General features: G+C 39.1%; 2 protein-coding genes across 2 annotated transcripts; one reads left to right on the top strand and one right to left on the bottom strand.

Moving 5' to 3' along the window:
* Window positions 1-5,813: 5,813 nt before the first annotated feature.
* LOC139712011 (uncharacterized) lies at window positions 5,814-13,926 on the top strand. Its single transcript, XM_071623852.1, has 6 exons — window positions 5,814-5,895; window positions 7,412-8,002; window positions 8,944-9,044; window positions 10,215-10,324; window positions 10,981-11,119; window positions 12,061-13,926. Exons 2-6 carry the CDS (start codon window positions 7,516-7,518, stop codon window positions 12,370-12,372), a joined length of 1,149 nt encoding a protein of 382 aa, XP_071479953.1. The 5' UTR covers window positions 5,814-5,895; window positions 7,412-7,515; the 3' UTR covers window positions 12,373-13,926.
* A 1,442-nt stretch (window positions 13,927-15,368) lies between these two features.
* Window positions 15,369-16,860, bottom strand: LOC139712025 (uncharacterized). Its single transcript, XM_071623865.1, has 2 exons — window positions 16,855-16,860; window positions 15,369-16,064 (listed from the first exon to the last, which is right to left on the bottom strand). The coding sequence occupies exons 1-2, from the start codon at window positions 16,858-16,860 to the stop codon at window positions 15,369-15,371; spliced, it is 702 nt and encodes a 233-aa protein (XP_071479966.1).
* Window positions 16,861-17,657: the final 797 nt, after the last annotated feature.

Below are 17,657 nucleotides of genomic sequence, written 5' to 3'. Positions count from 1 at the left end.
CCATAATCAATAATCCCCGAAATGAGAAGATTTTCTTGCTTTTGAAAGAAAACAAAATGTTGCCCCCATTATAAATATTGGAAGGCAAGCGCACCATTGCCCCACCCCATATAATCATAATTCCCCGATGAAAGATTTTCTTGCTTTGTTGTTAGAAATCTGTCCAATTGTTTCACCCAAAAGCAAGTGGCGTAACCACGGAGGGGGGGGGGGGGTGCCCCCCCCCCCCCCATCCGCTGGTAAAAAAAAAAGACTTACCAAAATAGTAATTCGAGGGTTAATAAACTGCTTGTGAATGAAAGGGTGATCAAGAAATAAGATATTTTTCTATGATTTCTTTAACCATAATCAAATAGTATATAGTGTAAAACATCGTTCAAAAAGCCCGGAGCCGACAAAGGAATGTGATTCAGCGTGATTCCTGGTTGGCATTCTGCATATAAGCAGGATGTGCGCAATGTACTCAGAACATCGAACGGCAAAAAGAGTCGCTGCAATGTTGCGCAATGTGATGAAGTATGTACACCTTTGTACCTGCTTACGCTTCGTTATATCAAAGCTAGATCATTGATTTTGCAGTGTTGCTTTACATACTAGTATAAATAGAATGTCTTGCATTGCCAATAAAAGACTTGACCTGGGCTAATTCCTAACTTTTCTATGTATATAAATTAGTACAACACACACAAACAAACACGCACAATAAAGGGATGCTCTAAAGTGCAGATTTTGGACATCCTTCCCCCGCTTGGTCACTTCGACGCCACCTCGCTGGTCATACCTCCCCCAGTCATAAACATAACCGACACCCTTGACTACCAGTGGCGGATCCAGGGGGGGGGGTGCACCGGGCGTCCCCCCCCCCCCCCCCCTGCCTCTTAATTTCCGAAGCGACAAAGTATAGCTTCAAACGGCAGTTTTTGGACTGTTAAATGTCAAATTTTTAAAGCTTGCTCGCTCCGCTCGCTCGCATTTAGTCGTAATGCTATTCTCCTGAAGTTGCTGCCAGTATTGCCGGCAGTTGCGCCCGGTGCGCCCCCCTTAATTTCCAAGCGAAAAAATATAGCTATACAAACGGCAGTTTTGGGACTGTAAAATGTCACAATTTTCAAGCTCGCTCGCTCCTCTCGCTAACATTTAATTCTCCTGATATTGCTGCCAGTAATTGCCAGCAGTTGCGCCCGGTGCGCCCCCCTTAATTTCGAAAAAAAAATATATATAGCTTTTGGTCTGTAAAATGTCAACATTTTCAAACTCGCTCTCTCTTCGCTCGCTCGCTCGCATTGAATCGTTTATGCAATTCACCTGATGTTGCTGCCAGTAATTGCCTGCAGTTCCGCCAGTACGCCCCCTTTATGATTTCCAAAGCGAAAAAATATGGCTAAGAACGGCAGTTTTTGGACTGTAAAATGTAAAATTTTCAAGCTCGCTCTCTTCGCTCGCTCACATTGAATCGTTATGCAATTCACCTGATGTTGCTGCCAGTATAATTGCCAGCAGTTGCGCCCGGTGCGCCCCCTTATGATTTCCAAAGCGAAAAAAAATATGGCTAAGAACGGCAGTTTTTGGACTGTAAAATGTAAATTTTTCGAGCTCGCTCCCTTCGCTCGCTCGCATTGAATCGCTAAGCAATTCACCTGATGTTGCTGCCAGTAATTGCCAGCAGTTGCGCCCGGTGCGCCCCCCCCCCCCCTCCTTAATTTCCAAAGCGAAAAACTATGGCTAAGAACGGCAGTTTTTGGACTGTAAGCATGTAAAAATTTCAAGCTCGCTCGCTCGCATGTAATCGTTATGCTCTCCTGATATTGCTGCCAGTAATTGCCAGCATGCAGTTGCGCCCGATGCGCCCCCTTAAATTCCAAAGCGAAAAAATATAGCTATGTAAACGGCATTTTTTGTTACTGTAAAATGTCAAAATTTTAAAGCTCGCTCGCTGCGCTCGCTCGCATTTAATTTTTATGCCATTCTCCTGATGTTGCTGCCAGTAATTGCCGGCAGTTCCGCCCGGTGCGCCCCCCTTTATTTCCAAAGCGAAAAAATAAGGCTCCAAATGGCAGTTTTTGGACAATGACAAAATTTTCAAGCTCGCTCTCTTCGCTCGCTCGCATTTAATTGTTATGCCATTCACCTGATGTTCAGCTGCCAGTAATTGCCGGCAGTTGCGCCCGGTGCGCCCCCCTCCCTTAATTTCCAAAGCAAAAAAAAAAATAAATAAATAAAAAATATGGCTGCAAACGGCAGTTTCTGGACTGCAAAATGTCAAAATTTTCGAGCTCGCTCGCTCGGCTCGCTCGCATGTAATCGTTTTGCCATTCTCCTGATATTGCTGCCAGTAATTTGTCGTTTCACATCGTCATTCCATAATCCATTTATGGGGGGGGGGGGGGGAGGGGGAGGGGACAACCCCCTCCAACAACCTCCCTCCTTGCTCGTTCCGCTTGCTTGGGCTCCGTCGCGTTCATGACATCAGTGTAAGAATTATTACTAGAAGTTTATTTGAATTATACTATTTATAGGCAAATTGTTCAATAACAATTTACTTCAAAACGTATTGCTACCTTAAACAAGTGGGACTGTTTCAAGTCGATAAAACACGCAAAAACACGCAAATTGCACCATTTACAACATCAAAATGCAAAAAGTGTTCACCGTGGGAGGGGGACACTCCCTCCCACATCCTCCCCCTCGCTCACTCCTCTCGCTCTTGCTTGGCCGCATTCATGATATTCAGTGCAAATATTAAACACAAGTTGTTAAAACAGGAGGTCTATTTGGATGATACTATTTTAGAGGCAAATTGTTCAATGATAATCTATATCAAAATATACTGCTGCCTTAAACAAGTGGGACTGTTTCAAGTCGATAAAACAAGCAACAAATTGCACCATTTATAGAACATCAAAACGCAATTTCAGTTCTAACCGTGGGAGGGGGTTGGCCCCCTCCCACGGCCCCCTCCCACACCCTCCCCCCTCGCTCGCTCCGCTTGCTCGGGCTCGGTCGCGTTCATTATATCAGCGCAAGAATCAATACAAGAAGTTTATTGAAATGATATAGTTTATAGGCACATTGTTCAACAACAATTTCCATCAAAATGTACTGCTACCTTAAAAAAGTGGGACTGTTTGCAAGTCGATGAAAACACGCAAAAAGCCTGCATCAAATTGCACCATTTACAACATCAAAATGCAAAAAGTTATCACGGTGGGAGGAGGGGGGGGGGGACAACAGGCACTTCCACACCCTCCCCCCCCCCCTTTGCTCGCTCCCTCCCATACTAACACCCCCCCCCCCCAAAGATGAAATCCTAGCTACGCCGGTGCCCTTTCCCCGCTTGGTTTCCCTAAAAAATAGTAAAAGTCTATAATATAGGGATTGAGAGTTTCCTATATATTCCAACCCAACGTCTGTCCAAAAAAATCTCGTTACATTTAGCGTCAAAACGCACCCCCTTGAAAAAAAGCTGGTGACGCCCCTGTGGAGTAGGGTGTGTCAGGTCCGTGTTGTGAAAATGATTATGGTTATGAATGGTTAATGATATCAATATCCAGAATTTCAAAAACTCCCATGCGCAGGAGAGGTGTCTTGCGTTTTATCACCCACCCTTTGACCTCTTCACATCCCTATCCTGCACTTTTCATACGTGTGTGGGGGGCTTTTTTTTACGGTCAGGTGAGCACAATTTTAGGGGAAATAACTATGTTCAACGTCCTCCTATAACTGCAATGGATAATCCACTCAATTTATTGAATGAAATGGCCTCAGATATTGTTATACATGTACCAACATGTAACAGCACATATTTATATAATTATTGTCTTTAATGATTACTTGCATGACACGACAAATATGTCTCATTTTTACACAGAAATCAATCAAATGCAGAAATCCCTCAGCGAAATCAAATTGCTCATAATCTTTTCATTAAAAGGTTATGCTGTATTTGGATTAAGGAGGGGGTTACTTGTGTGTATGTGTGTGTGTGTATGTGTGTGTGTGTGTGTGTGTGTGTGTGTGTGCATGGTAACGATAATCAAACTTTGATAAAACAATACTTTTACAAAATAAGCTCTCAGAATACTAACTTTCACTGAAATGTTTTTACTGAAAATTCATGATATTCAATCTTTGCAATGAAAATGTTCATTTGTAATGAATTATACGCCTTGTTTTCCATTCAATGATAAAAAAAAAACTCCAAAAACTACTCGACCAATAAGACTATCTTGCTAGTGTCAATAAGTATCATGTATAGGCATGTCATATTACGTATATACTGTTCTTATACTGGAAATATTTAGTGCATCACATCTGCATGGTATACTCTTGTACCTTAAATATTTCCATGTGAACAGATCAGTATATAAGGGGCTCCGTCTTCTCCCTTTGCTCCCGCAGTTGTATCCAACCCTTTCCGCGTGTTGTGTGCTTCAGATGTATATACAGCTGTTTCTTTCAAGCTTTTTTTTTTCTTTTTCAGTGCTTGACTATAATCGATATTTTTTTTCGAGATGAATCCACATAAATACAAGCCCTGCTTTCAAGTGGAATTCTCATTTTCAACATTATGGCAGTTTTTGTTAGTTATGTTGTTCAAATTTTTACTACGGATGTTATTTATTTTGGTATGTTGCTGATTGTTCATTTATCTAAGCATGATGTCAAATTTTGTTTATTTGAGTTGATCGTCATCATTATCATTTATTTTCAAACTATATACAGATTAACCAACATATATAGAGGAGTGAGTGTACATGATATAGTTGTAACCTTCTTGAAATCAACAATGTGTCCATCGCTGGCCGAGGATGGTTTAAGTGGGGTGTTGTTGTACGTTGAAAGTATTTTCCATATTTTTGAGCCAGTGAGTGAGTGAGCGTGTGTGTGTGTGTGTGTGTGTGTGTGTGTGTGTGTGTTTTGTGTTTTGTTTTCTGTTTGAGGGGATCGGAGCAACTAAGAGTGCGGTATGCCCTTCTACAGCCTGTGGATTTTTCTGTCTTGATTTGGGGTTCAAATCAAATTTGAACCCCATCCCCCCCCCCCCCAAAAAAAAAAAAAAAAAACCTGGGTAGATAGGCCCCTATACTAATAGGCTAGATATATGCATTAAATTTGATGATATTAGAATATATATATATATATATATATATATATATATATATATATATACTGTATATATATATACATATATATTATATCAAGGTGTATATCACATACGAAAATAACTACATGTAGGCCTACGTCGATAGTCAACTTTCCTGTTAGTATTCCACAAATACTGTATGTAAATGACTTGACATCTTTCTCGATTAGACCCCATCTCTGAAGCAAGGATGCAACTGATTGCATCAGAGAACTATTGGTATCTTGGTATGATGCTGCATGTTTGTTTTGCAACAGTGATTCACTCGTTGTCTGATTAATATTGTGAACTAGATTTTTCACAGCATTGGTGTCTAGAAATTATCGTCTATAAATAGAACATGATGGTCGGACGCTTTTGGGGATAGTGTCTGTGACGTCTTTCTAAGCCAAGATTGTTTATTTCTGAAAGGAGAAAACAATCATCTGCATTTGCCGTACATTCGCATCTCGTATTACAAAAGGTAACACTACAAAGGCGTGTACTCGAGTTCTCAACCATATACGTCAATAGGAAGATTACGCAATCGCGAGGGAAATACACGTAGCCTTATTTACAAGGGACATGGTCGGGTGAGTGCAGAATCAACAGATCATGCAGCAGCCACAGCTAGCGCATAAAGTTGACGAAATTGATCACAAACGCACCGAGCAGCACCGGGGGCGCGGTCGGTCAGAGTATTGTATGCAACCGTGGTCGTTCGTGGACAACAGACATCGCACGTCACAGCAGCCTGAATCACGCGAGTTTATGTGAGTGAAAAGAAACATGTTACACATTTTTTACAACAAGACTTGATTGCAGCTGCAGTTGTTCTTCGTAGAGCAAACATTTGTTGAAAATTTAAGCGATCAAGCTTAATTGTCAGCTAGTTCAGCTCAGCCATGAGCTCCGGTGTGATCGTGGCCCCATACGTGTAGATTTACGTTGGAAAATCTTTCTACATCCTAGCCCATTTTCATATTAGGGTTTATCGACATCCTAATTGCGACCAGCCCGAACATAAGCGAGCAGAGTATAACTGTGTGAAGGAGTGCCCATCCATACCTGCATTGTAAGCTACATAATAGACGGCAAGGCCTAGACTCTGTAATGAGGCAGTGTGATGGAAATTAATATTAGAATGAAAGTGGTCCTTCATATTTATCTTTAATAACATGCTTATTAGTGCAATTGTAAATGGAATTCTTCTGCTGTGTGTAGAGCAACTGTTACAGTGTAATTCTACACTCCTTTTGTGTCTTGCGTACCACTGCGGGCACTGGATGGAAATTGTATGTACATACAGTCAGTGCCCAGTGGTTAGTTGAACAGTTGTAGAACCCTGTCCTGTCCTTGGACCTTGGCTTGACAGGAAGTACCCCTCAAAATTAAAAAAGAAAAAGAAAAAAAATAGTCTTGGCCTCAATCAGTGCTATCCTAGGAATATGTGTACTGAATTTTTTACTGTAATACTAGCAATCCAAGCAATGTAATCCAATCCAACCAATGTGTTTCTATTGGTCACTGTAGCGTCAGGTTATCTGGTAGTATTGCCTACTGGTACTCTATCGTCTCTGGAGCTGGTGGCAGCATCTTACGGAGTCACACACAAATGGTTACTTGTATCTTTTTCCTCAGGAAGCTAGCCGTTGACTCTAAGCCAGGGATTTTTGATAATCATCTCAAGGTTGATCTCAGCATTACAGTTTGCTGGTAGTCTAACAATAGATGCCACTCAAGGCTTCACACAAGTCGTATGACAGGTGCATATACATTTTACCAAAGGGAAAGTAGAAGGTAATGAGATGTATCAATGTGAAATGAATTTGTGTGTATGGGTGGTTGGATAATCTACCTCACCACCACCAGCAGTTGTATTTTGGGTTTTGTAAGTATATGAATACGCTGTATACAATTCTTTCATTGTATTTGTTTTTTCTCTCCCTACAGGGTTTTCATCACATTTCCACTGAGTTATATTTTCCCTCATTGGTTTATTCCCCCACCCCCCACCCCCATTCTGAATGTTTTTATTGTCCTCTTTGTACACACCAAGGCAGTTTTGTTGAAGCCATTGTAATTGTAAATGACAATCCAAGGTCCACAAGTTCAAAACCATCAATGTTCACAATTGAGGATTTGGTGCTCACATTTGGTAATGGGATGCATGTACTGAAGATATTTGTAATCTTAATTAACAGTGCACACAAAAAGACTTGGATATGCTGTTTTAATAAATGTTGAATTTGTAAATTATTTCACACATTTTTCTCATTTTCGATTCAGATCTGACTGAATGTATGCAGGGGCCAAGTGTGGACAAGAAATTAGAGTCAACAGTGACGTCAGTTTGCTAAGTTTTGTGGAAGGGAACCTCAACTGTGTCAACCATGAGATATAAGAGTGGAAACTATCCTCAAGGCCCAAATAAAGGCTCCCTTGATAAACTCCAAGAGAACTTAGATGGTCCTCTCCTTTTCGCTCTCCAAATTGTATTTGTAATCGGTGTCATTTTCGTGACACATAAGATCTACACTTGGTGCAGCGGTGGTTCTAATTCGAAGAAAAAGGCTACTACACCAAGGACTTCTACCACAAAGTCTGGAGCTGGAAGTGGAGATAGTGGTTCTGATCAACAGAGGAGAGCACCAAACAGAGATCCTCCATCATACGACAGCCTTTATCCCGACCTCTCCAAGGAGTTGAGTGCCATGAAGAGTCCTTCCTCTGGTAGCCTCTTCTCCAGACTGTTTGGTTCATTTTGTGCTGTAGATCGCAACACAGTGTTCCAAAGGATCGCAGACAAGTTTTACTCTGTTGATGAAGTCAGCAACGCCATTCGCCAAGCAGGCTTGGAGTCCAGCAACCTTATATTTGGTATTGATACTAAATAATACATGTATTTTGTTATCATACCTTCCACCACGAAGCTTTAATAATAAATGCCTATTACCTGTTGACTTTGCTGATGAATTTCTTTGCTATCTTCCATGGTAATAGCCCTTTTAGTATGAATATCAAATGTGGGTCATGTGTCTGTTTTGTGACCTGCTGAACCCAGGAAGCAATACATGATATCAAAATGCATGACATACTCACTTCCCTGAAGCACTGAATTCCTTTTGAGATAACAATCAGTAATAATTTACAGTGAATCCAGTAGATGTGTAGGGAAAAATCATCAATGTTGCTGCTAGAAGTGATTTTACAATATTATAAATCTTTTCTTAGTCTTTTCTTTCCAATTGTCTCACTTTATTTGCGTAACAAAAGGTCATTTTCCGTGCCAAAAAAAACCCTGAAGAGGTCTGAGTTACAAAGTGTTACGTCCATGACTGCTATACTACTGCTGAAAATCTTTTTTTACACTTCTTGGCCCGAATTCAAGAAGGAGGGTTAAATTTAGTCCTTGGACTAAAATAAGCTTGAAAAAGTCATACCTTTGACTTGCGCATATCAATGCGCGATTGTTTTTGGATGTCTGTCGGCATACGCAATCTGTCACCAACATTTATGCAGAAGAAATTTGCATTAACCATGGTCTAAATTTAAACCACCTTCATAATTGATTTCTGACCTTAAGTTTCGCATGACACCATGAGGAAGCTGTGATCCACAATTCTGTTGTATGGTATTCCTGGAGGGAAAAAAAAGATATTGAAATAAAAAAGAAGAAGATAAAATAAAGTTATCATTAGACGATTGAATGTTTATTATGGTATCATGATGATTTTCAAGAATGTAAAAAAAGAAAAAAAAGAGCGATATGTCATACAAATTAATGCACTCTTATTCGTGTTGTCATTATTTTTACATAGGAATTGACTTCACAAAGAGCAACCTACACACAGGAATGCAGACCTACGGGGGCCGAAGTTTGCATGAAATTCAACCAGGACATCTCAACCCCTACCAGCAGGTTTGTTTGCTCATGTCAGCATCAGCCATTAGTTTTTTCTTCTATCTCTCTTTCTATATGAGTTTTTGTATGAACAGTCATATCCAAGTGCTTGCTGAGTTTGCCTTTGGGCACATATTTGTTTGTTTGTTGTTTAATTCAAAGTTCTTAAAATAGATGAAATTCATGAACATTAAAATTTAAAACAGCTGTTTGTATACTTAGATTTTCAAAATAATCTCTGCCTTTAATTTTTCAAAACACTTTCATACATAATGCCAGTGTCCATTCTTGTGCAACTCATCATACTTCTGATATTCACTTAAACAACCCTAGACAACCACAGTGCAAAACAACAAGAACAACCATAAACAATGATCCTGATGTCTGGAAGTCATTGCCCAAATATAGAAAGCTGCCTCTTCTCAGTTTTCTGTTAAGACCCTTGTAAGTACTCACTGCTGAAATACAACCAAGAATGATTGATTTGAATGTCAAGATCTAATTGTCTAATCATCTTATCATCTAATCTTTTCTTCTTAAACCAAATAATCCTTTTGAACAATGGCACTATTACTCCACAAAGTAAATATCCCAGTAACTTGCACACTGCAGGACCAGTACCATTTGCATGCACAACACAATACAAGTGTATATATGCAATTTCCTTTTTAATTATACAAACAAATCTGTATTGATCTATTCAAACAAGGTTTTGCAATCGATATTGTTTGCTCCCTGTTTTGTATGCTTTTGCTTGATTATATCTATTATGAACACATGCACATATTTCTCTCTCTCTTTCTACACACACACATATTATGTATATATATATATATATACACACAAGTGTATATATAAATGTATATATATATATATATATATATATGTATATATATGTATATATATATATCTATATATATACACATATATATTGTTAACATTTATTATGAAATGAATGAAAAACAGTATCTGCAAACAAAACAGGCAAATGTTAAGAGTTTGTTTAAAGAAAAACTAAAAAAATATGAAAAATAGATATGAAATGTATATCACTTGAAAACTGAGATCATAAGTGCTTCAACTTTCCTACTGATCATGTCAATTTAGGAACAAACTAATAGGGCGGGCTAATGACTGTCAAGATTGGGCTACATGTAATATGTCTGTTACCCCTTTCATTCTTCCTAGGTTATTACCATCCTAGGTCAGACCTTGGCTCCGTTTGATGATGATGGCCTCATTCCAGTCTTTGGCTTTGGAGACATTTCAACTCGGGATAAGACTGTGTTTCCATTCAGGTAAACTTGAAGTGTTTTTTTGACAACTTAAGAACATTTCCTTCAGCAGTGATGTAGTGTGTAGAGTGAATAGGTTTGAATGTTCATGTGTTAACCCAGTGGGGACCTGGTGGCGACTTGAGTCTCTTTGGTCATTGAGTGATTGGGGAGATGTCTCTGCGACATCCTTGCAATGTTTCGTGGAGTGCAGCTGAGTCTTGAGGGATTCCCAAGAGAATCAAACATGTTCAATTTTTGGGAGATGCTTTCCAGTCTCGAGCAGGTCGTGGCCAAGTCATGGAAACTAATTTTATTTGCGTGGTCTCCCAAGACATCTCTGCGACTTTGCAGTGATCCACTGGCGACTTACCAATTATGTCTTTGCGACTTCCAGATGAATATATTATAATCTACTTTGGAGACATCTCAAGTTACCCTGGAGTCTTCTTTGTGAAGGTGCAAGCTATTTTTGGGTCTCTTGAGTCGCACGAATCGCGGCACTTGATCAGTCATGGTGAAGTCTCCTCCAGTGAGATACGCCCTTCACACGTTTCGACATTTTGACAGTAACATCCAGATCTATCTCAAATTCTACTAGAGTTACCTCTGCATTGCAGTACTTTTTGAATCACAATTTTTTCTCTTTTTTGTTTTTGTTTTTGCTTTTTGCCTTGTAGACAAGATGGGATGTGTCATGGGTTCCATGATGTCCTGGATTGCTACACACGGATAGCAGCCAACATCCAACTGAGTGGTCCCACCAACTTTGGGCCCCTCATTTACCGTGCCATCAATGTTGTCAAGAAGACAAAGTCTGTGAGTACTTGTTTCAAAATTTTGTTCAGTATACATGTATCATGATATTACACATGGTTCACTGACATTAACTTTGGGCGTTTTGGGATTCAATTCTCTGATGTGAAGTGAAATAACTCTGTGTCCATTTCGAACTTCATATCTTTGAATCGGGAAGAGATCAAATTAATTCCATAAACTGTTCTGATAAAATGCAGCATAGAAATGTCAAATTATAGCACAAATTAAATAAAGTAAGAGCTTTAGTTTGATTCAGTTTTGTTTTTCAAACACAACCATGATCATTTCTTTGACAATGAATCTAACTCATCAGTAAACACATTCACATCATCTGCAAGTGTATATTATCTTATAATGATATGATGTTATGATAGAAATAGTAAAAAGGAAATGTAAGCTGGCTCTTAGATTAACATTTACAATTGTCCTTGGTCTAGACTTGTTGCTGCTTTCATAATTGCTTGATGACTAAAACTGAAGTTGATATTGATATCTGCTTAATTTATTCAGTTCGTGACAATCATTTGATAAATCTGTTTTGGTGGGAGAAAGAAATCTCATGGCCAATCTTTATATGCCTTAAATATGATTCACTCTGTGATCAGCAGAGTAAAATATTAGATGACCAGATGGCAGTCACAAACTTGAAGATTACCTCCAGTCACTTGCAGTAATTTTGTATCAACCTTTTTTGTATTTATGAATAGGCCTTATTTGAATCTTTAAAAGTCACTCTGATGGTTTCTATGAAAAGAAATATCATTCACATCTCTCTGGTCAGCAAACCAGTGTTAGGAAGTGGAGAGCTATGAGACTGGCTGCCAACTGAAAGATAGCACAACTTCTTGTCATTGTGAGATTCTTGACTTTCTGAAAGTGAGGAAATCTTGTAAATATTACTGATATACTTCTACTATTACGTTCACTATCTCCATGCACAGCAGTACCACATCTTGGTCATCATTGCTGACGGTCAAGTGACGAATGAGAAACAGACGAGAGATGCCATCATTGAGGCCTCCAAGTATCCTCTGTCTATAATCATGGTTGGCGTCGGCGACGGCCCATGGGAGATGATGAAAGAGTTTGATGACAGACTGCCCAAGAGGAAGTTCGACAACTTTCAGTTTGTGGAATTCTTTCGGGTTGTTGCCGGTCGGGAGAATGCAGAGGCAGCGTTTGCGCTCAATGCTCTCATGGAGATTCCTGACCAGTACAAGCTGATCAGAAAACTTGGCTTGCTAGACTTTTAAAGAAAATTGCAGTATAAAGTTTTCTATGTTCTTTTTACATGTGTGATGCTTGGAAATGCAAAGAGATTTTTCAAACAACTGTCATCAGTCGCAAAGAGAGAATTGGAATTGAAGTTTCAATCATGAGGATGTTATTCAAGGAGCAAAGGTGTCTAAAATGATTGAGAAATGCAGTAAAATGAGAGGGAAAGGACTCATCATGTCTTCTTCAAGTACATTTGGTAGTTGTCTTTCACATTTTTATACACGTTAACTTACTTAGGATACACTCTTATTTAATTGATATACTGTCATTTACCTAAGATGGTGAATTTTGCTATATTTGAATTATTTTACTTTCCTATTATCGTAGACACATACCTTGCAATACCAATCATGAAATGATGAGGCTATTTTTGTTTTATGCCAAACCTGTTTTTCATTGTTAGGCCTGTTTGTGCGTATTACATACCTGCAATCGAGTGGAACACTTCACCATGAACCCACAATCAACAAATTTTTGTGCCTCACCAATTTACTGAGTTCTGCCAGCACTAACCTGGAAATGATATTAAAATTTGCCTTCAAAAAGAGGAAGATGCAGGACTTTTGTAGATCCTCAAATTGAAAGGTTTTCAGTTTTGCATGGCCATCTAAGGCAAACATGACTGTTATCAATGTTATGTAATCACAGTCATCTGTTCACAGTCACAGTCATATAGCACTACTGGCCAGCTCTGGCAAGTAAGGGTGAACCAGTTCATGTTTTGTCACTGGAGTATTAAGGAATGTTTGAGGCTGTGAATCAGATGGCATTCCCCATTGCACCAAATATTTTCTGATCTTTAGTAAGGCTTGCAAAGTAGAAGCAATTGTATCTGTGGTACATTGTTAGATGAAAAAATTTCATCGAGTTTGTGGATTTTCACAATTTCTGTTCCTATAATGACTCGTGTTTCTTTTCATTTGCGGTGGCCTCATACTGTTAGTGCTTTTTCAAAAACGTACAAAAAAAATTGAAAATTGCAATTGATGCCATGAACAAAACCATATGACTAATATATACTTTTGAATGAACCTTTTGTTAAAGCAATTTGGATTTGCAGTTTGCATTTTTATACTGCATAGATATACATTTTGACTGGAGTATTACACATGTACAGTATCTTTATTAAAACACATATTGTTTTCAATCCCATTTGTTGTCACTTGATAGACGTTAGAACTTCCTTTGTTTTGTCACTAAATCAACCAATTTCTGTAACAAAGACTGGCATAGCCGGGATTATTAACTGTATATATCAATTTTTGCAAAAAGTAAAAAAACATTGTTTTGTATATTTGGCCAGCATTTGCTCATCTTTGCAATATGTGTATTTATATACACATGTATCTGAGATTGATATTTGGTTATTCAGTAATATACCTCTAATGTAGAGAAAGAAGTTGGGAATAGGATAAGCTGTAACATAAGTTCATTGAGAAGATATGGTTGGGAAATTATGTTTCCAGGAAGACTGTGTGTTAGGATACATGCTTGAATGATGATACAATGAATGTGTGTATAGTTTTTTGTTTTGTTTTGGTTTTTTTTTTCAATTAAACTGCGCTAGGCACCTCTATAAAATAAGCTGACAATGCATTCACAGACCATGTTATTGACTTTGTACATTGAAAACTATATTAAATCTGTCAAATATGTTCACAAAAATTATAACAAGTACATGCAAATGCACATCTGCAGAATTTTTTCCCCAAAAGGATTACAGAAAAACTGCACCCACAACAAAAGCAGCAATGTGGAAGCAAGCCAGTATAACAAACACACCAACAAACACTTGAATTTCGAAGTCTTTTCAGTACAACATGCAAATGGAATTTGCATGTTGTATAACTACGTACAGTGTATGTACTGGAAAATAAGTCAGGGAAGCTTTTCAGGAGTCCTGTTTTCATCCACCTAGTGAAGAAATGCATTCATAATAACATTATACTCAGCAAGCTAGTTGGACAGTTTGCCAAAAGATGGTATCTGTCATGGTGATCTAAAAAAATTCTTATGATATTCCACTCATTTTATTTTATTTTTTACAGTAGCAGTATGCAGATTTTTTTTTTTTTGGATACCTCATGTTTTTATGATTACAATATGCTCTTTACATAAGACTGTACTAATAAGTCTTTGTGCTTATTGCGAGTGAATACTTGTCTTAGGTATTCTTTAATTTCAAAGGTTAATATGTAAACATAAACCCGTAGCTTTTTTTTTAAATTGTTGTTTGTGTGTCGGTATGTTTGTGTGTGTACATGTGTGTGCATATGGGAGGCAGGTATATGCATCAGCTATTCAGAGACACTCTATTCATAGCTCTCAGTGTTCTCAGTTGCTGCTAGAATTTCAACGCCATCTCATTAAAATTCCCGGCCAAATATAGACGAGGAATTTGGAATGACCAAATTAATCAAATCTCCTCCTTCCATTGCCCACAGTAGTCGCATCGAAGGAGAACACGTCTGGAAACAGGCAATATCATCACGGAATGCATCAGAATAACGTGTATGGCTGTCAAACAACGAGATACACGTAGTAATGTAAAAACCATTGTTTGCTTTCGTCAGGTAGCTAAGAATCTTGTATTTCAAAGACCTTTGTATTTCCTCTTTTTTTTAAGTCTCAGTTCGCGACAAAGATGAAATCCTGTCTAGATTTGATGCCAATGTAAGCTTTCATTATAGAATTGGATCTTTCTATATGATCTCTAGGTCTGTATGAATATGAGATCCCCGTAAAGTTCGTAGGGCAAATGAGTACATCTGCAATGTACTATGTGTCGCTGGCTGCAACACATCAACACGGAAAACTTCATTGCTGTTGTAGTAATAAAAAACCTGAATATGCACGGATTTTATCAGGAATGTTTGCACAGTGTTTTATACTTTGACATAAAAAATCTGAAGGTTAAACAACTCGATTGCCATTTTCCCGATGATTATGATTTGTAGGGTTTTTTTTTTTTTTATGTGTCGACTGATGGAAGAGGCGCTGCGACAGATTTCCTGTCCTTTTTAATCTGCGTGGGGACCCTCGTTCCTTTCGCCTCAAGTTTTGGTAGACTGTTGATATATTTTTTCTCCAACCGTCTCTCCACGGGAGGAATGCTTGCCACCTTCCACTTCCGGTCTAGGGAATCCCTGCACAATGGACGCACTTGTTGGCTCAAGTAGTGATGGACGCGATCTTGCGCACCGTTCGGTATCGGTGGCAGCGATAGCGGTTCCTTGTACTTCACTTCCCTTGTCGTGTGGCCCTCGTAGACCGGCTTCCGAAATATCAGTGGGAGTTTGAAATTCTCCAGTACGCGCTCCGCGTTGTAGTTTCGGAATTCTTTGAGGCGGCACCGCTCCGTGACGTTGAACCGCAGCTTGTCCTTTCGCTCTTTCGGACGAAGCGGCGTAGCAGCCGATACTCGTGATGACTTCTGGTTCCATGTCATGGTTACGAGTGGATCGTTGTTCAGCGGTTCCAAGCGACCAAGGAGCGTGGTTTGACTCGTCCCTCGTGCGTTGCGCTCAAGTCCTTTCCCACCGGAAGATGTCTTCCAGTGACTTAGACCCATGCGTTTTGGCTTGGAGGGCAAACCGCGAAAGGTCACATCCGTAACCGGCAAGTTCTGTGCTTCATCAGGCTTACATGGTTTCATGCATCCTTTTATCTACAGAACGTGAACACAGAGATGAAAGGAAGACAAACGTTGATCCAGATGGAGATCGCAATGGATCATGTACAATATGTTTCCACTATCACAAAAGTGAATGTGACAAGAAATGCAATTCGAGAAAAATGTCAGTTTAATTGATTAACATGGACATGAATGAATAGATAGATGTATGAATAGATAAACAGAGGCTTTTCGGGAATATGATATTACTAGATGACATCTTAATATCGTGCAGACTTTGATCAGTGGCGGATCCAGGGAGGACCGCAACCGGCGCACGCCCCCCCCCCCCTTTATTTTTTGTTGAAACAAAAAAATAAAAATAAAAAAAGGGGAGGGGTGCGTGCGCCCCCCTTTAATTTTGTAAACGCGCCCCCTCTTTACGGAATTCCTGGATCCGCCCCTGTTGATATTGTTCGTTTGCTCTTTTATTTATTTATTTATTTTATATTTTATTTTATTTTTTATTTTTTTTTTTTTTGTTGAACGACGATTCAGGTAGATAAGAGAGAACGATGGAAATGATCTGTATAGCGTCTCTATTTCGTCGATCAACGCTAATATCCTCATTTTCATCTACTGTTTTATTTACGCAATTATCCATTCTTGTAGAAATTACATGTACTATTGTTATATCACTTTATACATAGAGGGCCCTACATAGTGTTTGCTTTAAATGGCAGGTTTATAATTGTTTTAATAGATGTATGGGATTTCATCGCATATAATATTATGCAATATAATAGTGATTACAGGCATTTGAGACTATGCTGTCATTTCTTACCTCCATCTGCTTTCGAAGGGATAAATGTTTCTCCGCAGTTGACGAAATATCTTTTTTTATGTGTTCCGGTACATTAGGAAGTTTTCTTCCATGGTATAAACAAAATATTCATGCAAAACTTCTGATTCCCTTTCTGTTTGGTTGGCGCCTCATTGTTTGTGCGGTAGATTACTAGTACATCGTAGCGTTCAAACTTGTTTAGCAGCTCTCTTGGTACGCAGTTCTCATCTGCCCAACAACCACGTTGCCGTGATTGCGCGTAAGCCATGGTGACGTGTGAAGTGAGGAAAATAGAAAATACGCGCGCGCGCATTGAACTTTTTGTGACGTCTGCCGGTGTTGTGACGACAGAATCGACAAAGTGCGTCCAGACAAAGGCGCAGGCAAATGCTTTTTGTATCGTAAGGCAGGAATTTACAGGGATGAGGAAATGAGCCGGAATTTCTTCATTGATTATACCTTATTATTTCTTCATTTATTACACCTGTGTTCAGTGGCAGTTTAACAAAAGAAAGCAGTGATCTCCTTGAAAACCTTTAAAAACGGTCATGCACTAATACCAGGCGATAATTATACCACGTACGACGAAGCACTCGAAATCTGTTCCTTTGAAACCCTCAGAGACAGGCGAAACAGCCTTTGTGTGGAATTTACCACTAAAATCGCCAGAAACCCACTGTGCAGTGATTGGCTTCCTACTACCCAGGATGTCATTTACAGTCTACGTAAAAGACATAGATACCTACAATTTTAATACAAAACAAAACGGTTTCAAAATAGTGCTCTTCCATATCTCGTACACT

This window comes from Diadema antillarum, unplaced genomic scaffold, assembly GCF_040938485.1.
Source record: "Diadema antillarum isolate AM-2024a unplaced genomic scaffold, OU_Dant_1.0 seq00001751_RagTag, whole genome shotgun sequence".
Lineage (NCBI taxonomy): Eukaryota > Metazoa > Echinodermata > Echinoidea > Diadematoida > Diadematidae > Diadema > Diadema antillarum.
Note: the sequence above shows the minus strand (reverse complement) of the source record. Positions and strands in the feature narration are given on the sequence as shown.

What these genes read in the sequence shown, in the direction of transcription:
- LOC139712011 (XM_071623852.1), top strand. Translation starts at nt 7,516, where the DNA reads ATGAGATATAAGAGTGGAAACTATCCTCAAGGCCCAAATAAAGGCTCC. An exon ending in ATCTCAACCCCTACCAGCAG is followed by an intron (nt 9,045 to 10,214) that starts GTTTGTTTGCTC and finishes CATTCTTCCTAG; the next exon opens with GTTATTACCATCCTAGGTCA. An exon ending in AAGACTGTGTTTCCATTCAG is followed by an intron (nt 10,325 to 10,980) that starts GTAAACTTGAAG and finishes TTTGCCTTGTAG; the next exon opens with ACAAGATGGGATGTGTCATG.